The sequence below is a fragment of the Stegostoma tigrinum genome, chromosome 2, assembly GCF_030684315.1.
Source record: "Stegostoma tigrinum isolate sSteTig4 chromosome 2, sSteTig4.hap1, whole genome shotgun sequence".
NCBI lineage: Eukaryota > Metazoa > Chordata > Chondrichthyes > Orectolobiformes > Stegostomatidae > Stegostoma > Stegostoma tigrinum.
In genome coordinates this window covers 136,169,620-136,191,404 of record NC_081355.1, presented here as the reverse complement: position 1 = coordinate 136,191,404, position 21,785 = coordinate 136,169,620, and the positions used below count along the sequence as shown (strand labels likewise).

Genomic DNA, 21,785 nt, shown 5'->3' with positions numbered 1-21,785 from the left:
GTATCTGCAATTGGTAGAACCTAATGCCTGGACAGGTCTTTCATTACAGGGCTCTCGGGAGGGGTCTTATGGCGCAGTAACAGTGTTCCTGCCTCTGGAGTAGGGAAAGCCCAAGCCCTGCTTCCTCCAGAGGTGTGTAATAGTGTTTCTGAACAAGGTGATTAGAAAATATTATAGTGACCCTTGTGGCTTTGTTGCTCACAATTATCTTGTGAGTGAGTATTAGGCAAAACTTCATTGAATAATTGTGATCTGATCTGACCTGACAGACAAAGCTAGAAGAAAACAGGAAAGGCCTAAGCTCATAAGTGTACGCCTTGAGTACACCAGACCCTCTTCAGCCAGCATAAGCTGGTTGCACCTTGTAAAAATTATATAATCCGTACAAATTAAGGAACTGGGAGAACGTCATTGACATTGAATTCACAGGACTGATATAGCTTATCCACAACTGACAACTTTTCCAAGCTTGGCACGTTATGTGCTAGATTAGCTACGCAGAACAAAGAACATAGAACCGTACAGCGTAGGAACAGGTCCTTCAACCCACCATGTCTGTGCTGACCACAATGCCATTCTTAAACTATTCCCATCAGCCTGTACATGGTCCGGGAGCTCTCCATTCCCTACCTGTTCATATGCCTGTCCTAATGCCTCTTTAATGTCGATATTGTATATGCTGCTACCCCCTCCCATGGCAGCATGTTCCAGGCACCTATCACCCTCTGAGTAAAAACCTTGTCTTGCACAGATGATGGCAATGGAATAGGCATTGTCTCAGTTCCTGAGCCGAGGGTTTGAACATTCCATCCTTTCTTTACTCAATCTTCTTTTTTTTAAAGTATTTTTACATTTTGTTTTAAAACTTACCTTGGAGCAGGGGTGACATCATCAGAGTGTTGGTGACACCATCAAAACAGCCGGAGCGAAGCAGGGATGGTCAGTGCGTCCCGAGTGGAGTGGGGCCGGCCATTGTGTCCTGAGCGGAGCGGAGATGGCCAGTGTGTCGTGGGTGGAGCGGGTTGGTCAGTTTGTTCCGAGCGGAGCAGGGATGGCTAGTGGGTCCGGAGCGGAGACAGCCAACAGGCTGAAGGCCTGAGATGAGTGGAATGGCTAGTTGGCCAGATGCCCAGAGAGGAGCAGAATGGCCAGCATGCCTGGAGCAGAGAGCAGGGACGGGTTGTTGGTCTGGGGACCAGTGCAAGCAGTCAGCATCTTTCAAGCTTGGTCAGAGCACACGTAGAAACCCACTTCATTGAACTACTGTAGGCCCTATATTGAAAGACTTCACGTTTATCTTTTTAACTTTAGTTCTTATTTTTCTAACTTATATTATGAATAACTGTAAAGTAATGGAACTTTTTTTTTAATTTCTCTATTTTGTATCTATGATTTGCACCTAGTTACTTTGGGCCAAAGATGGTGCCATGTGGATGACACTGTAAACTGTTCACTGTGCTCCTGTACTTCTGTAGTCCAATACACACTCAATAAACTTAATTCTATTCTATCTCCTCTAAACTTGCCCCTCTCACCTTAAACCTATGCCTATAATACTTTATACCAGAATGAGCAAACTTCTTCCTAAATATACATTTTAGATATGATGCCATTCAGTTTCCTGGAGGTGAACAAGGTTAAAATGGCACCTCATTGTTTCTGTTTCAGAGTAGCATCTCCAAAATTTTGCAACCATGCATGACACACAATTAACACTCAGTCATGAGTTAGAGTTTTAACTTAGTAGCCATATTATGAAGGTCGGTAAATTAAAATTAGTACCAAGTAGTTAGAAGTGACTGGTTAATTGATGACTCTTTACAGTAGATCAGCAAAATTTTACTTTACATGGGTGCGTTATTCAGCTTGGGGAGTGGTTGTGCATAGCCAGGTGGGCATTGGTTAACTCGACTGGTTGGATGGCTGCTTTGCGATTGAGAGAAGACACCAACAGTACAGGTTCAATTCCCATACTGTCTGAGATCACTGTGTAACTCCCACCTCACCTCTTGCCTTAGGTGCAGTGATGCTCAGGTTAAGCTCACTATCAGCTGTCTCTATCTAAAGATCGAGACAACCTCTGGGATACTGTCGACTTTCAGTTTTCTGGGAAAGATACAATGTTCCTACAACAAATCCACACTGACTGTCCTTGATTAATGCATGTCTTTATAAATAATGATTAGTATAATTCCTCATAGTTTCTCACCCCCACAGTTGAGCTGAATGGCCTGGAATTAGTTGGTCTTTCTCTTTCTGCCCTTTTAAACAATGGTACAATATAGACAAACGAACTGAGGGCATTTTTGCTGTTTGCAAATGACATGAAGACAGGTGGAGGGAGGTTGTATTGAGGAAGTGGGGTGACTGCAGAAGGACTTGGACAGACTTGGTGAGCGAGCAATGAAGTGGCATTTGGAATACAACGTGGGAAGGTGTGAAGATATGCTCTTTGGTAGGAAAAATAGCGGCATAGAGTATTTTTTAAATGGGGAAAAATCTCAAATCTGATGCATAAAGGAACTTGGGAGCAAAAGGAGACGCCGCTAGAAAAGCTCAGCAGGTGTGGCAGTGTGGAGAGAAATCACTGTTAATGTTTTGGGTCCAGTGACCTGTCTCAGGAACCTGGAAGTCTTAATTTAGGATTTTCATAGGTTTAACATGCAGATTCAATTGATAGAAAGGTTTCTGAAGAAGGGTCTGGGCCTGAAACATCAGCTTTCCTACCCCTAAGATGCTGCTTGGCCTGCTGTGTTCATTCAGCTCTATACCTTGTTATCTCAGATTCCCCAGCATCTGCAGTTCCTAATATCTCTAAGGCAAATGTGATGTTAGCATTCCTTTTGCGAGGGGAAGAATACAAAAGCTGGAATGTAATGCTGAGATAATGGGAACTGCAGATGCTGGAGAATCCAAGACAACAAAGTGTGGAGCTGGATGAACACAGCAGGCCAAGCAGCATCTCAGGAGCACAAAAACTGACGTTTTGGGCCTAGACCCTTCATCAGAGAGGGGGATGGGGAGACAGTTCTGGAATAAATAGGGAGAGACTGGGAGGCGGACCGAAGATAGAGAGAAAAGAAGATAGGTAGAGAGGAGAGTATAGGTGGGGAGGTGGGGAGAGGATAGGTCAGTCCAGGGAAGATGGACAGGTCAAGGAGGTGGGATGAGGTTAGTAGGTCGGAAATGGAGATGCGGCTTGAGATGGGAGGAAGGGATGGGTGAGAGGAAGAACAGGTTGGGGAGGCAGAGACAGGCTGGGCTGGTTTTGGGATGCAGTGGGGGGAGGGGATGAGCTGGGCTGGTTGTGTGATGCAGTGGGGGGAGGGGACGAACTGGGCTGGTTGTGGGATGCGGTGGAGGAAGGGGAGATTTTGAAGCTGGTGAAGTCCACATTGATACCATTGGGCTGCAGGGTTCCCAAGCGGAATATGAGTTGCTGTTCCTGCAACCTTCGGGTGGCATCATTGTGGCACTGCAGGAGGCCCATGATGGACGTGTCATCTGAAGAATGGGAGGGGGAGTTAAAATGGTTTCCGACTGGAAGGTGCAGTTGTTTATTGCGAACCGAGCGGAGGTGTTCTGCAAAGCGGTCCCCAAGCCTCCGCTTGGTTTCCCCAATGTAGAGGAAGCCACACTGGGTACAATGGATACAGTATGCCACACTGGCGGATGTGCAGGTGAACCTCTGCTTAATATGCAAAGTCATCTTGGGGCCTGGGATGGGGGTGAAGGAGGAGGTGTGGGGGCAAGTGTAGCACTTCCTGCGGTTGCAGGGGAAGGTGCCGGGTGTGGTGGGGTTGGAGGGCAGTGTGGAGCAAACAAGGGAGTCACAGAGAGAGTGGTTTCTGCGGAAGGCAGACAAGGGTGGGGATGGAAATATGTGGTGGTGGTGGGGTCGGATTGTAGATGGCGGAAGTGTCGGAGGATGATGCATTGTATCCGGAGGTTGGTCGGGTGGTGTATGAGAACGAGGGGGATCCTCTTTGTGCGGTTGTGGCAGGGGCGAGGTGTGAGGGCTGTGTAGAGGCTATTTAAGACTCTGGTTAGATAGCACTTGGAATATTATGAGGAGTTTTGGGCTCTGTATCTAAAGAGGTCTCGAGTCGGATCACAAGAATGATCCTGGGAATGAAGGGTTTATTATATGAGAAGCCATTCAGGATTCTGGGTCTGCATTCAATGGATTTCAGAAGGATGAGGAGGGGATCTCATTGAAACTTACAGAATACTACATGGATAGATTGAACTTGGGGAAGATGCTTCCACTACAGGGCAGACTAGGAATCGAGGGCACAGCCTTAGAGTGAAGGGATGACCTTTGAGAACTGAGATTAGGAGGAATTTCTTCAGCCAGAGGATGGTGACTTTGTGGAATGCCTCACCACAGAAGACAGTGGAGACCAAGTCATACAGTGTATTTATGACAGAGATAGAAAGGTTCTTGATTAATAAGGGATCAAGGGTCAGAAAGAGAAAGCAGGAGAATGGGGCTGAGTAACAGCTGAGATTGAATGGGCTGACAAGATTCATTTTGCTCCTATATTTTAGGATCTTAGTCTTCCAGTGACGTATCTATAACTGGAGAGGATTGGAAAATGATGGCCAGAGCCTTCACTATTTCTTCGAGATAACAAAGTGTGGAGCTGGATGAACACAGCAGGCCAAGCACCATCTGAGGAGCAGAAAAGCTGACGTTTCTGGCCTAGACCCTTCATCAGAAATGGGGGAGGAGGAGAGGATTCTGAAATAAATAGGGAGAAGGGGGTGGCGGATCGTAGATGGATAGAGGAGAAGATAGGTGGAGAGGAGACAGACAAGTTAAAGAGGTGAGGATGGAGCCAGTAGAGGTGAGTGTAGGTGGAGAGGTAGGGATGGGATAGGTCAGTCCGGGGTGGGCAGACAGGTCAAGGGGGCGGGATGAGGTTAGTAGGTAGGAAATGAAGGTGCAGCTTGAGGTGGGAGGAGGGGATAGGTGACAGGAAGAACAGGTTAGGGAGGTGGAGACGGGTTGGGCTGGCTTTGGGATGCAGTAGGGGGAGAGGAGATTTTGAAGCTTGTGAAAAGCACTTCCAGTTGCGAACTATTTCAACTCCTCCTCCCATTCCTTAGATGATATGCCCATCCTGGATCTCCTGCAGCCCAAAAATGGTATCAATGTGGATTTCACAAGCTTCAAAATCTACCACCCCCAACTACATCCCAAAATCAGCCCAGCTCATCCCCGCCTCCCTAACCTGTTCTTTCTCTCACCTATTGCCTCCTCCTACCTCAAGCCGCACCCCCATCTCCTTCCTCCCAACCTCATCCCGGCCCCTTGACCTGCCTGTCCTCCCTGGACTGACCTATCCCCTCCCTACCTCCCCACCTACACTCACCTTTACTGGCTCCATCCCCGCCTCTTATCTGTCTCCTCTCCACCTATCTTCTCCTGTATTCATCTTCGATCCGCCTCCCCCTCTCTCCCTATTTATTTCAGAACCCCCTTCCCCTCCCCATTTTCTGATGAAGGGTCTAGGCCCGAAACGTCAGCTTTTCTGCTCCTAAGATGCTGCTTGTCCTGCTGCGTTCATCCAGCTCTACACTTTGTTATCTCAGATTCTCCAGCATCTGCAGTTCCTATTACCTCTGAAACAATGTTCACAAAGCTCAATTTGGGAGTGAAATGGGATATTCTGTGCCCCCCCTGATGGGAACAATGCTGCACAAATCAACAGTACTGAGGACCAAAGAGTTCACACAGCTGTTACCCTACTGCTGAATTCATTCGTTCTAACACCATTGCACTGTACTTGCAGTACGTACAATTGGCAATTCAACCAGGATATTTCAACAGCAGCACCCCCTCCTGATGACCTTTATGGAACAGGAAAGACAAGAGCAGGAATATCATGGGAACACTGTCAGCTTCAACGTTTCTTTGAAGCCATATATCATCAGTGGACATATATCATCATTCCTTTTATCAGTACACTGGAATTCCCTGACTACGACTACGCCGCGAATGCCATCATTATAAAGACAGTAAGATTTGCCAGAGAAGACCACATCTGTTCTGAGCACTAAACGCAACCTTGCCCTGGCACCTGCATCCAAGGAACAAATAAAAAAAATTGCTCAATGACCAATTTTTCCAAGTTGATAGCAAAAGCAATCAATCAAACAAGCAGTCCGAAACCCGCAGTACATCCATCACAGTCAAAAGTCTGCAATACAAAAACACAGTAGTTTCAGGAAAGTAGTGTGCTAGTTAGTTGTACTGGATGATGAGAAAGGGCAATTTCTCATCTTTAATTATAGGTGCGGTGTCAGCCCCAATCAAACAGCCACTGAGACAATGTCACATCTAGAGTAAAAATCACTGGCCACAAAAATTAAATAATCCCCTTTAACTGAAATGATAAAGCTGAACTAATGTAATAATTAGAATAAAATAAACCTGAAGTTATTTGTAAAAACGATTATTAGCCTTGCAATGGTTTAACGGAGCTAAAATCACAGAGGAGTGAACTCGAGAGTAAGCACACAATAATGGAAATGATTGCCAGATGCGAATCTCATCAAGACTTTCGCACCAAGGCTGAAATTAAAATGGCTTCTGAACACAGAGATTAGATTGCAGTATGGGATCACTCCATGGTATCTCTTATTTTTGGGTACGAAAAGCTGCTAATGTTAAGCATTTTCTCGATTTCTTTCCAGGACTCTCTTTAGGTGCAGCTTCCATGCTGTTGATGACATTCAGACTGAAAGGCTAAGTAACTACGCTATCTATCATTTCTGTATATCAAATGAGAAATAGAATGCTGCTGATCAGCAGGGAATTCGATGGTAGAATCCATTATGGAACATATAGAGTAGTGTGTTTGTCAGATTTGTGCAGATTTCCTGGAGGATTTGTGTTGTGTCTAGTATAGTCTGTGCTGTCAGATACTCCTACATATGCTGTTCCAGATGTTGGATGTAGCAAGAATCATAATGGGCAAAAACGGTTGGACAAGAATACTGCCTTAAGAATACAAAATATTGAATGAGATTAACTCAATGAAGGAGGAAATATTAAGGTATTTAGCACTTTGAAATACATAAATCACCTGGGGATGAAATATATCCTTAGCTGTGAAGAGAAGTAAGGGAAGCAATAATGAAAGCACTGCCCATCATTTTCCAATTCTCTCTGGGTGTAGTTGTAGACGCCTGTGAAGAGTGCTCCATTGTTCAAAAAGGGAAGAAGAGACACACTGAGCAATTCCAGGCGAGTCAGCTTAACCTTGGTTGTGAGCCAATCATTTGGGAAATTCTGAGGGACAGTATTACTTGTCACTTAGAAAGACATGGTTTAATCGAGGGCACTCAGCATAGATCTGAACAATATCCAGACTTGGGCTGACAAGTGGCAAGTAATATTTGTGCCACACAGATGCCAGGCTATGACTATCACCAATCAGAGACAACCTAACCACTGCTCCTTGACATTCAATCGTGTTACCATAAGTGAATCTCCGGCTAACAACGTCCCGGGGGGTTAGCATTGACTAGAAACTCAACTGAACTCATCTCATAAGCACAGTTGCTACAACACAGGTCAGAGGCTAGGAATACCGTAGCAAGTAACTCACCTCCTGACTCCTCAAAGCCTGTCCGTCATCTACAAGGCACAAGTCAGGAGTGTGACAGAATAGCCTCCACTTGTCTGGTTGAGTGCAGCCCTAAGAGCAGTTAAGAGCTGTTGATGCCATTCAGGACAAAGCAGCCCACTTGATGGCTTTACATCCACAAGCATCTTCTCCCTCCACCACTGACGCTCAGTGGTAGCAGTGTGTACTACCTGCAAGATGCACTGCAGAAATTCACCAAAGATCCTGATACAGCACCTTCCAAACCCATAACGACTTCCATCTAGAAGGACAAGGGCATCAGACATATGGGAACATCACCACCTCCAAGTTCCCCTCCAAGCCACTCACCATCCTCTCTTGGAAATATATCACTGTTCCTTCACTGTGGCTGGGTCAAAATCCTGGAATTCCCTCCCTAATAGCATTGTGGGTCAAATTAGCAAGGTTAGCCTGAAGGCAGAGTTCATTGAAAGTATTTGAGATTGTTTCTTGGAGCAGTTAGTAATTGAATCAACCAAGGATTAGACTACTCTGGATTTGATATTGTGTAATGAAGAGAGATTAATTGATGACATCATAGTTAAGGATCCTCTAGGAAGTAGTGACCATAATATGATAGAATTCAAAATTCAGTTTGAGGGTGAGAAAGTGGAGTCCCACAATAGTGTTCTGGAATAAAACAAAGGGAATTACATAGGCATGAGGTCAGATTTGGCCTGAGTAGATTGGGCAGGAAAGCTAAAAGGTAAGACAGTGGATGAGCAGCAGCAGTTATTTAAGGGCCTACATAATTCCTTACAACTAAAACATATCTCTGGGAGGAAGAAAGATGGTGTTGGGGGGGTAAAAAAATCCTGTGGCTAAACAAGCAGGTCAAGGACAATATAAAGTCAAAAACGAAGGTATACCATATTGCAAAGGCCAGTGCAGGCTGGAGGATTGGGAAACTTCCAAACATAAACAAAGGGATACTAAACAATTAATACAAAGAGCTAAGGTGAATTACAAAAGAAAACTAGCACAAAATATCAAAAAAGGATAGCAAAAGCTTCTATTGGTAAATAAAAGGGAAGAGAGTCACAAAGGTAAGTGTTGGACCCTTGGAAGGTGAAACAAGTGAGTTAATGGTGGGGATCACTGAAATGGTAGAGAATCTAACTCAATAGTTTGCCACAGTTTTCATGATGGAGGACAGTAGTAACATTTCTATTGGAATGGGCAAGTTAGAGGCAATAGAAAGGTAATATTTAGAATAATCAACATCAATATGGAAATGATACTCAGAAAACTATTAAGATTGAGGGCAGGTAAGTCCCTTGGACCTTATGCCCTACACTCTAAGGTATTAAAGGAAGTGGTAGTGGAGGTAGTGGATCCATTGGTTACAATATTCCAAAATTCCCTGGACAGAGGAAAAGTTCCAGTGGGTTGGAAAAATTCTAATGTAACACCGGTATTCAAAAAGGGAGGGAGGCAATATGTGGGAAATTACAGACCAGTTAGTTTAACACCTGCAAATAACTTAAAAGACTCCTCCCCATCAGAGAATTGAACCCCCATCTCCCGCGTGACAGGAAGAGAAATTAATTATCTCTGATACAAGTTTAACACCTGCTGTTGGCAAAGTGTTAGAATCAATTATTAAGGAAGTAATATGGAAAGTCAAAATGCTCTCAATCAGAAACAGCATGGTTTTATGGAAGGCAAATCATGTTTGACCAATTTGCTACAGTTCTTCGAAGATGTAGCAAGCAAAGTGAATAATGGGGATCCTTAGATGTAATTTATCTGGACTTCTGGAAGGTGTTTGATAAGGTGCTGCACAGCAAGTTAATTCACAAGGTTGAGTCATGTTGGAAGTCGCTATCCCAAAGTGCAGTGGATGCTGGGGCAGTGAGGAAATTTAAGGAGGAGTTAGATGGTTTTTTTTAATTGGCAGTGGGTTGAAGGGAGAAGGGAGGAAAATGGGGATGAGGAGCATATCAGTCATGATCGAATGGCTGAGCAGACTTTGTTGGGCCAAATGGCCTAATATTGCCCCTATCTCTTTTGAACTTATACACATCCCACCATGAGAGATTATAAGTAAACCTGTCGAATTTTCTGATGATGAAAGCGGCTGAAGAAAAAACAGTTGAATTCTTTCAAGATGGACTTAGATATAGTTCTTAGGGCCAAAGAGATGAAAAGCTATGTTGAGAAAATGGGAACTGAGTTGGATGACTAGCCGTGAGCACACTGAGTGGTGGAGCAGGATCAGAGAGCTGAATGGCCCATTCCTGCTTCTATTTTCTAAGTTTCTAAACTGAACTGAGAAATATTCTGTATATGGTGGGCTAGTATCAAAAAGTTGTCTTGTCATAAAGGCCCAACTGGCTCAATAATGTCTTTCATGGAACTGCCAACTCTTCATTGGCTGGCCTATATGTGACTCCTGTCTCATGCTGTCTGGTTGACATCCAAGGCGCATTGATATAACCTACAGAATGCAAACAAATGCAGCATCTTCTGGGTAATGGACAATCAATGCATTGGGAAAAAAAACTGAAACTCTATGCTATCTAGACAGCGTAGACATGTTTATGATTGCCTTGAGCAGCAAATTGGTTCACTATTCAAACAAAAAAGTGATTTGAAAAAAAAATAAACAAAATTAATCATACTTAAATTCAATAGGCAGGTTTAATGTTGTATTGACAAAGCAGCCAGATATTGTTTAGGAATGTTAACCTCTGAGAGGCACTCTGTGAAATTGCGGCCATTAGTTTGTATGATGTCTGTCCTGTGTTTATTAACTGTTTCTTTTCCCAAGATTAAGCGAATCAAATTAAGATTTAAAAAAGGGTGCACGCAATAACCAGTATCTATTATTTACAGTTGATTTGAAGTACCGTCAAACATGAATTTTAAACAGTTTTGCTTTTGTCATATGGTAAGGCAAGCCATAGAGGTGTGACAATCTGCAAATTTTATTCAAATATTTTTGACTGTTAATTACTGAAGCAATCCAGTGAGCAACTAAGTTCTCTGTAAAAAAAAAGATCCTTAATTAAATGAGAACATGAGAGAAATGACAGATTTAGTAATAATTAATCTCTTCAGAGTTTAAACATGAAAACTGTGATACTTAGCAAATACTAATCAGGCTATTTTTAATGAGTAAATGCTGAAGGTAGTGGGAAAAAATTGGTTTCAGTTTTACCCCCTCTTTGAGAGCTATGAGGGACCTCTAATGGTGTCATTTCTGGACTTTTATCCATCTGAAGCGATATGCACCAGGCTGTGTCTTGGTGAAGCTGTTCGTACTAATATAGTCAATGTCTACTAGGAATACAGATCATAATGCATACTGCTGATCAAATTAAATTGCTGATTTGATACCAGCTTGAGTATTTGGATCTCATCACTGCAGTCAATGTCCTCTCTACCCTCACAGCATTGAACAAGTGTTACGCAGCAGGAAGGGACAGCTTTACTCCAACTCTGTATAAGGACACCACCATCCATTATAGCTTCCTTGTTAAATGATTTCTTCTGGCTGTGGCTCCTTACCATCGTTGTTTAAAGTCAATTGAATCAACAGTGAACAGTCTATCCGATGCCACAGTTCTCTGGCTATGAGAAGTATGAAACAGATAAGTATGGGAGCAGCCCTGTACAATACCATCCAGCTGAATGACCTTGGAGAAAGGCTGGTTAAGCCTCCAGCTTTAAGTTTTTGCTCAGCTGGGATCACTGTTACTTTTCAGTCAATGGGTTGCATGTTCAAGCCCTGCTCCAGTATGTCAGAGCAGATTCTGGCAGACACCTCAAAGTGATTATTAACAAGAGCTGAATGCATATATGTTGCATTGAGGTGCTACCTGTCTATTCAGAGGGATTGAATCAAGCATAAATGAGGGAGGGGTCCTGGCCAAAATTTATCTAACATGCAAGTCTAACTCATTGGTCATAGCTCATTGATATTTATGAAATCTTGCTGTGTGCATATTGAAGGCCTATTTGCCTGTTTGTAATAACAATGCTAGAGTCTGCAAATATATCAGTGGCTGTGAACCACTTTAGGATGTTGTAAAGACATTAAAAATACATTACATAGGCAGGTACTCTCATTCTCTCATAGGATGTGGTAGTTGGAAAATTATCAACATAGACAGAGCTTCCGATACATGCAGCCTGCCTGTAGGATTCCTTGTCAGTTTTTTGAGCATATAGATTGGGCAATTTACATGTCCACCAATGATTCTGCAAGAATATACATCAATTTCAGAAACAAGTTTAAATAGAACAGTTCCCATTGGTCAATTTGTTTGTTTCTATTTCGTATGGTGTTAGCTTGTGCATAAAAAATGAGGGCTTCTGGGACCATTTGACAGGGTTACTGAATCCCAGGAAACCAGGGAACTGACTGTATATGAGCAGGGCGCACTCATTAATCTTGTCACTTCAATGAAGTTATGTCAATTCAGCATGTGTTCTGAGGCGTTAAAATTGTTTCCCTGAGTATGCCATGAATGCTAATTGTTCCTGTCCAAACACTTCTAAACCAAAATGCAGTGTCCCCTATGATGCACAGCCACCCACTGTGGCACTGAGCCACAGGATCAGCAAGGTTGTGAGATCAAGTAGTGTTGAATTAGTTTTGACTGGCAATGGTTAGGGTCACTATTATTAGCCTCACTGTGCTCACAGTGAAAGCTGAAGTTCCTGTGCCTTATTATTAACCAGTGGCTCCTGCTCTAAAATGCTTTGCATGTGAATGTCATAAAGGTCGAGGCTGAATTGAATTGAATTAGCTTTATTGTTGTATGTACTCACACAAATGCAGTGAAAAGTTTACAAGTCATCACTTTATCGCGCCATCTTAAATACAAAGGAACCTAAGGTGCAGATTCTTAAGAACAAATTCTTAGGGAAAAATAACTAGAAAAGTAAAGAAATAAAAAATGTCAAGCATTACACATCATTGGAATAAATATAAAAAAAAACAGAAATAAAAAGTTCAGAATAACTGTCCTTCCAACCAGCCCATACCTAGCCTTCAGTAATTGAAAGACAGACCTCCAATGTCTCACCACCACCTGCAAGGACCCACAAGTGTAGAAGTCACCACAGTTTAGGTGCCATCTCTTTGCCGCTGGGCCCACCTTGCCAACACTGCTGAACCCAGATTCGCCCGGGCTCTGCTGCTGCCTTGATGACACCAGGAGTCTCTGTTCCAGCCACTGCTACCACGCCAATGTCAAGAATCACCACTCACAGTTAAGGAAGGAAGAACTGACAATTATACAGTACCTTGTGTAACATCAAGAATCCCTTAACAACTGAGTACTTCTAAACTGCAATGACTGCTGTAACTTAGGGAAACAAAGCAGCTATGCTGTGGACAGTGTGATCCCACAAATACCAATGAGATAATCAGCACGTAATGCTTTTTAGTGATGTTGGTGATTGAGGGATACCTGTTGGTCAGGGCGTTAGTAGAACCAACCTACTCTTCTTCAAGTGTCACCTCCTACTTCCACCTGAGAGGGTAGATAAGGTTTTGGTTTCGTCCTTAAAGTGGCACTTTTGACTATGCTGCACCCGCTCAGCACTGTCATGAAGACCAGCCTAGGTAATGTGTATGAATTTCTGATCAGACTGTTGTAAATCTAATATAAATCTATATTCCCTCCAGAAAAGATTTATCTTCCACGCAATTCTTCTCCCATGCTATTTCCTTAATTTCACCCCATATATGTATATCCTTTTACTCCTTTGCCCCTCGTTTATGTATCTAACATTCCTTTTAAAACACTTAAAGATAACTTCAAACACCTTACTAATTGAAAGAAAAGAAAATGATCAATTCTTTTCAGCTGAATAATCATTGTCTTCAATACTGCATTTAATATTTAGGATCTCAGAATAAATTGAGTACGCTTTTGCTGTTAAATGTGATGTTGTGTTCCTCCAGCAATTTTTATTAAAATGACAATTGTGCATATGAAGCACTGATAAAATGTTTGCCCATTTTTTGCAGAATTTGAAGGATTTATAGCCATAGGATCTTGGAATAAGGAGCAGTCATAAAACCTGCAACAAAAGGACTCTTTTTTTGGGCTGTGCAAAATACTATTGATGAGGAACTCAGAAAGTTTTCTGCTTCTGCAAGTCAAATTGAAAAGTAAGTATTTAATCCATCATTCCTACCAGACACTGGAAAAATTAATAACATTTTGAATCATCACCGCAACATCAGCAGAAAAGAATACCACAGAGAAAGTTTTTGTCAGATATTGGTGTAATGACTAGAGGTAAAAGGCAGATTTTTAAACATATAGTGTCTTCTTTAATCTCAAGTTATCAGAAAGCACTTTACCACCAATGAGATGGTCATGATGAGCAGTCACTGTTGTAATGTAGGCATCCTTAGAGCAGGTTAGGTTAAGGGAGATTTACTTGTGTTGTTTAAACGTTTAAAGGATTTGAGAGACTAAATAAAGAGAATTATTAAGATATTTCCATTGGTAGGACGGTCAAAATGAGAAACTGCAACTTGCATTTAAATTGTGTCTTTAATCTGGCAAAACACACTGAGAATAGTAATATGACCAAAATCAACACCGACTTGAAGGAAGACAATGCAAGAGCAAATGCTTGCTGAAAAACACAGGTTTGATTGAATATTCTTAAGGAGAAGAGATTGGGTAGTCTGTCAATTACCAGAGAACCCAGTTTTGTGACAACTGGCAAAATAACTAGAGAGGAAATGAGAATTTTGTTTGAAATAGAAGGAGTTACTACTCTCAAGAACCGACTATCTGAAAGTATGGTGAAAGCAGATTTAATAACAAATAATAGTCAAAAGAGTACAGGGTGAATTATTGATAGAATATTTGTCAATTTTTCACAAAATGTACCAAAAGGAGAAATACCTCCAAAAATATGGGGAAGGAGGAGAATGTGACTAACTGGATAACTCTTAGGTCATCCTGGTCCCAACCATTAAGGTGAATATACTGCAAACTTACTTTAATTGCAGGTACTCGAGGGCTGTCATTATCAGTTTTTCTTATAAACCAATTTTCTAGAATGAAAATGTTAATTCCTAAAACTAAGAGATATATTCTAAAACACATGTGCCCTGAACTACATTTTCACAACAGGAAGATGCTGTAAATGATACCTTGTTTCTTTACAGTGTGCACCACTGTAGTCTTGACAAATGCAATTAACACAGAATCAATGATATGATGTGAACTTTATGCACAACTCTCATGAAAATCAATTTTGAAAATGTTAAGCTTTGTTGTATGAGGTGGAACTAGACTTTTTTAATGGCACACTAAATCATAATTAGTGCTGAACAGCTTTGCTATCCATGGAAAAATAATTTTACAAGTGTGCAGTTTCATTCCTTAAGAATAACAATGAACAATTCCAGGACTGGTTCAGGAATAAAACAGACTTTTTAAAAGTTTTTTCATAATATTTGCAATTCTAACTTAATCATGCTCATTTAATAGATATCAGTACATATGCTGCCTGTGGTGTCTGATTAAATTGTGAATTGTAGTTGGGGTTTTTTAACCATGTGGTTTGCTGCCTTTGAAAATTCATCAGTTGGATTGGCTGATCAACCTGTTTGATGACTGTCACAGGCTGGCACAGATTCTTTATTGATAGCATTAAATTCAAAGTCATAATGGATTGGGGGACATCAATGCTCTGGAGTCTGCTAAATTTTAAGAATATGAGAATACATTATCTATTTCATATATATTTCAAAGAATATAATTGCATTAAAACCATTATAGAGAAGGTTCACTCAACACGTTCCTGAGATGATAAGCTTATCTTGTGAAAATAGTGTGAACAGCTTGTATTTATTTCTAACTGGAGATTGGAATGATATAAGGTGATTTTTAATTAAACATGCATTATAAGAGGACTCAGTAGGGTGGCTGCAAGGACGATACTTCCTCTTGTGGAGGACTCTAGAGCTAGGTGATACAGATCACAAACAGGAGGCCCTTTTAAAATGAAGATGAGGAAAAATTTCAAATTTCAGAAACTCGTTAGTGTGTGGAATTATCTTCCCCAAAGAGCAATGGAGGCTAAGTGATTGAATCCATTCATGTGTGTGAACCCTTGCTGACTTTTTGTTATTTTTATTTTACTCTTTAATCACTTTTGATTTCATGCTGTGAACTGAGAAGTGTGAGCTGAAAATAACATTTGGACTGTGGGCAGCAGTTTGAATTTTTAAAAAAGTAGAACAAACAAGCTGTGGTTGTTTTGTTAGACAAGGCCTGCAATTTAATTGATCTTAAATTAAATCTTGATCAAAAGGATCCATCGGCACTTCAACACGCGGGTTAGGCAGATAGAAAATGTTAGCCATTAACAAGGTCCTGGGAATTGATTCCAGCAAGTCTGGGAGAAGTCTTGTGGTCCAGATAGCAGATTTTGAATGGTAACTGGTACCTCCTGGGAGCAATGTCAGTTTCGGTTTCGGATTGTGTTTGCTGTGAGGAGTTCGGCTGTTGATGCTACAGCATGAAGGTTTGAAAGCTCCTTGTCTAAACTCCTATCAGCTTTTGGATGTTTCTTAAAAATAAACTAAATTGTAAGTATCACTGACTTCCTCTGAGTGATTTGAGAAGGTGGCTCTGATTGACACCATTAGAAAATTACCCAAGAAACAATAACCTTACTTTGTGGAACAATGCGTTATGAGAATCCCTTAAGTAATCTGGTGAGTTTTGTTCTTTTCTTTAATTTATCCACTGTTCCACAAGTTTAGATTGCTGTTTCTTGAGTGATTTTCTAAAGATGTCACTCAGGCCTACCTTCTCAGTTCACTCAGAGGAAGTTTGTGTGAGCCTGAAAATGAAGGTTATTGGGTTTAGGTATAGACATAAATTAGATTATCTTGTTATTCATTTTTGCTCCACTGAAGTTACTGTGCTGGTAATAAATTGCTAAGCCTTTTGTTTAAGCCTCAAATCAGTGTCTGGAGTTAATTATTTGCAGAGCCTGGGATTCGTTTTTCAAAAGTCTGGTTGAGAATTATTGGGATCAATTTTGTGGGTCTTTGAAGGTTTTAATTTTACAGGTTTTTGAATACAGAAGTGGAAATGCTGATTTGTTTCATTGTCCATCTCTGTGTCATAACTTAAGGCTGAACTAGATAGATTTTTGCCAGGCAAGGGGGTCAAGTGTTATGGTGGGGGAGAGAGAAAAAAGTGGAATGAGACCTCAGACAGATCTAATCATGATCTAATGGAATGGTGGAACAGACTTAAAGATCTGATTGGCCCACCCTTGTTCCGAAGTCCAATGTATCAATGTTTGTGGGCACTTTTTGCAAAGTCAGTGTGAGTGCTGTTCTTTCACTGCAGATTACTAAAATCAAGCCAATACATTCTCAATCTACTCCAAAGCTGAGCTACATTACTATAATACATTATCCCATTCCATTATTGCTCCAAATGTTTTTGCTTTTGTTCACAGTGATAGATATTACATTTATTCTCTGGTTAGACAATGGGTTAAATCGACAAGTGAATAAGGACGAAGCTGAGGAATTTATCTGTAAAGCAGCTGTCCCTGTGCTGAGGATATTTCTGCTAATGGTAGAACCTACCCTTCTCTCCGATTTTAGTGATTTGAATGTGAATTGAAGTTGAAGCTGTAATCAGTAGTTGCACAGTATCTCAAAGCCCCAGTATTCCTTCCCAAATCCTCTCCCTGCCAGCTTCCGATCACTTTAATAAATTTAAAATCAACCACCCATAGAGCTCTGTGATGTGGTCTGGTGCAGCAGAACTATCACTGCTAAATAGACCGCTGCAGTCAATTTTAGAAGAAAATGAATGGCCTACATAGGACTGAACACAAAATGTAAAGCGTGAACATTTAGTTCAATCTTCATCTACTTTCTGACCACAGATCTGCTGTGTGTGCAATCTACATTGGGCTGGTCACTTTGATATGCATCATTGCTGGTCAAATGCTCAAATCTTTGGAGTTGGTTTTAATCGCAGTCCCCTTTCCAGTAAACTCAAGCAGGGTCTGGGCATCATGTGAGGCATTACATGAGGGAAACTGCACTTTTGGACTGTGGGTTTAGCCCTGGAATACATCAATATCCACACGATGGTAGCTTGCCCAAAATAGATGCTTAAGCAAAGGTGAAGTCACCATAGTCCAACGGGACCATAGGGCGGCTGTTCCATTAGAGAGAGATTACTGATGGTCATTTAACCTGGTGGTCACCATGTCTCAGATGAAGGAAGAAGTTGGGCAGGAATATCCTAGATGGTAACCTCAGCCAGTGTGGGAATTGAATCTGCATTGTTGCCATTACTCTGCATTGTGAACTAGCCATCCAGCCAAATGACCTAACCTGATGACGGGTCTAGACCCGAAACGTCAGCTTTTGCGCTCCTGAGATGCTGCTTGGCCTGCTGTGTTCATCCAGCTCTACACTTTGTTATCTCCAGCATCCGCAATTCCCATTATCTCTGATACAATTTTAACCACACCATGAAGCCTCTTCTAGGGATTTCTAACCTGAAGAAGTTACCCTCCTACCTCTCGACAAACATCAGGGGATCTTTCTCCCACTGCAACTCTCTTGTCTCCTCTATCCATCTTCGATTCACCTCCCCCCCCCTCCCTATTTATTTCAGAAGCCTTTCCCCCTCCCCCTTTTCTGATGAAGGGCCTAGGGCTGAAACATCAGCTTTTGTGCTCCTAAGATGCTGCTTGGCCTGCTGTGTTCATCCAGATCCATACTTTGTTATCTCGGATTCTCCAGCATCTGCAGTTCCCATTATCTCTGATACAAATGACCTAACCAACCTGCTTGTGTTTTGTTGTTATTGGGTTAAAAGTATTAGCTGGCAGAAAGCATGCTTGGATGTGATGGCAGTTTGAGGTACCAATGGAAGACTTGAGGGCCAATCAGTATGTTGATTCATGGAGCACTCTATTAATTCTGAGGCAGAGAGGGGAATTATGGTTCATTTGTCACCAAACCAATGATGTTTGGTGTATCATAGTCTGCAATGTGATGGGATGGAGGTGGAAAATGAATAACTCCAATTCTTGAGTGTTGTTGGATTTGCTGTCCTGACTTGTGTCAGGCTTTGGGGAATCAGGAGGCAAGTTACTCTCTGCAATATTCCCAGCCTGTGAGATGCTCCAACAGCCATAGTACTTGCATGGCTAGTCCAGTACAGTTTCTAGCCAATGGCAACCTCCAGTACGCTGGCAGTGGGAGATACTGTGATGTAATGCCATTGAATTCTCTCATGTTAGATTGAAATATTGAGATCAGAGAGAACAAGAAGTGAGATATCCCTCTTTAATTTCATAAGATTACATCTTATCCTTAGAGGTCATATTTATGACTGTCCTCCTCCTTCAGTATTCCAAAATTTCTGCAATGATACTGCTTTCAAGTCAAGCTTTCAATGATACTGCTTTCAAGTCTATGCTGGGAAACTTTGGAGGATGATTTTTACCTTTGTCACTCAGGTGAAAATGAAGATTAGATTACTTCAACATTGATTGGACATTTAGTGTAGACAATCGAAGTGGCAAAGGTGAAGATTTTCAGTCGAAAGTTTGACATTTGCTCATTTCATTCTGTACATTGCGTTCACACATCAAGCATTTTCCCAGTCAGAGTCTTATGAATAAAGCTGCCCCCCTCCAAATACCACCCTTGACAGTATTCAACTATGACCCCATCACTTGATTGTAAAAGATGCTAAATTTCTGACTGCCAGGCTTTGTGAAAAAGTTTGCTTAAAGTCCATTGTGTGTTTTATATATTGTGTAGGTGAAAGGAGGAAATGTGTTAGTGCAATGAACCAGATATCACAGCAGAGGTCAGAGATAATGGGAACTGCAGATGCTGGAGAATCCATGATAACAAAGTGTGAAGCTGGATGAACACAGCAGGCCAAGCAAGGTCAATGGGCTTTCAGCTTCTAATCCATGTGTACTGTATATACTCAATAGTCAGTCTTCTGCAAGTGTTGACCCTGGCTTTTGGAACCTATATCATTAGATTTTTGTATATTGCGTATGCAATCTCCCAACTGCTGGCCCCAAAATTCTTCATTTTTCTTATACATTGTACAGTTTTGCGAGCTGGATTAGAGGAAAGAACTGTGCGAATCTTCTGTACAATTTCTATTTTCTCATTTAATTGCCAGAAATACTTGCAGAGAGCCTGGGACAGCCGTTTCTTGATGAAATCAGAACCATGTGTCAATCACCAGTGTCAGTGTCCATACTGACTACAGGTCTGTTTTGGATTTCAACCCATTAAAAGTATTACACCTGTGAAAGTCTGTGTTGACCAAACGTTTGGTCTCAAAAGATTTGATTTTTACACACAATGTAAATGTTTTCACTTTACCTGTTAATCTTGTCAGTGCAGGACATTGTGAGTAGATGTTCTCCCTGTAATACTCCATCCCATGTCTGGATGGAGTGGCAGGTTCGGATTGGAATGGTGCCTTCTCCAGATTCAATCTTTGTTCTTAGATGCTCCCGGACTTTCCTGTTCAACGGTCTACTGTGGAGCACTAGAAAACAGAAGATGCTGTCTTCAATCTGTGCTTTCTGGAATTCATCACCGTCTTTAGACTTTAATTCAATGAATTATCTCAGGTGAAAAGGTACTGACAGGAAAACCAAGGCTTAGTCCCTCTGCTCCCCAGATGTCCAACAATCCACTCTGTCCTCAACTGTCCCAAATCTTGGACATGAGGCAATTTCACCAAAGGTACACTGCTAAAAGCACTTGGTAGGTACTTGATTTTTCTTAATAGTGGGGGTGTGGGTAGGATAGAGTGTTGGGAATTTTAGAGATACACAGCATTGCTGTCACTCATGAGAACAGTCATTTTATTTGGTGATGGTCAGACGTTAAATCAAAATCAAGAACCACGAGGCAGTAGTTGTATTCCTATATGTGTCATGATTGCTTAGCCATTGATTGCCTTTCAAGAGGTCAGCATTGCAAACCCTACCTGTCGGTGTAGACCACATGTTATTCCTCATTGGAATGTCAGACGGAGGAAGGGGAAGTGGTGGCATTTTTAGGTCACCCCCAGATGATATGATTGAAGTAGCTCCCCTCCACTCCTTTCAGAGAGAAACATGGAAGGATGGGCCTCTGAGAAATGTCTTCTGATGGGAATTTCTCAGGTACCTGAACATAAATGTGTGAAAGATTGATGGGGTTATGTGGCATTTGTGGTGATATTACTGAACCAGTGGCTTGGGCTAAAGCTCTGAGGCACAGGTTCAAATCCTACCATGGCAGCTGCTGGAATTTGAATTCGGCTAATAAGTTTAGAATACAAAGTTGGTTTCAGTAATGGTAACCATGACGACTATTATTGATCATTATTATAAACTTGCGCAGTTGACCCGTATACATTAGGGAAGTAAATCTGCTATGCTCATATGATCTGGCCCAAATGTGATTCTAGACACATGGCTTTGAGGCTGGTTCTTAGTTGCTCCTGGAAATGGTCCAGCAAGTGACCCAATTCAAGGGCAATTAGGGATAAGTAACAAATGCAGTTCATGCCATTGTCTGCCACATCTCAAGAAATAACAATTTGGGTCAAGTTGTAAGTTCTGTTTTCTTGCTTTAAACATGTTTATGAATTCCAAACCCAGGCTCAGGAATTTCAGTGCTGACTACTTATCATCTAACTCTACCACACCATCTTAGTCTTATAATTTTCAGTGCTTAGTTTAGAATCTCCTGGCTTCCTCTAGGATATCTGCCATGCGCTACTTAATCAAATGACTAGAGCTCTTGTGTGAATCTAAATGTTGAGTGATAGCAGTAAGGTGCGATCCTAACTGTGCGCTATGTGCTTAGAGGGGATCAAGACATTGACCAGAGGAAATTCTTATTCTCATTTCTTGTAACCAGGGTCCATGCAGAAACATTCATATCTCCAACTCATTACTACATGAGGAGTCATATCGACTGTATCTATCACCACAGATGCTGCCAAGACCTGCTGAGTGTTAGATCAGCGAGCTAGTCCCTTGAAACTGTTCAAATTAGTCAATTTCAAAAGTTTATACATACCACACCTAACTACATAACCCTGTCAACTCAACTGCAAAAATCTG

At 41.6% G+C, this 21,785-nt stretch overlaps 1 protein-coding gene across 2 annotated transcripts in view; it reads right to left on the bottom strand.

The window, feature by feature from the left end:
• The window catches only part of adarb2 (adenosine deaminase RNA specific B2 (inactive)), a 723,544-nt gene that overhangs the window by 63,946 nt on the left and 637,813 nt on the right, over nt 1-21,785 (bottom strand). For both annotated transcript variants that reach the window (XM_048523584.2, XM_048523576.2), the window contains one exon: nt 20,044-20,212. In XM_048523584.2, the coding sequence (XP_048379541.1) occupies nt 20,044-20,212 (169 nt within the window). The remainder of the gene's footprint in view (nt 1-20,043; nt 20,213-21,785) is intronic.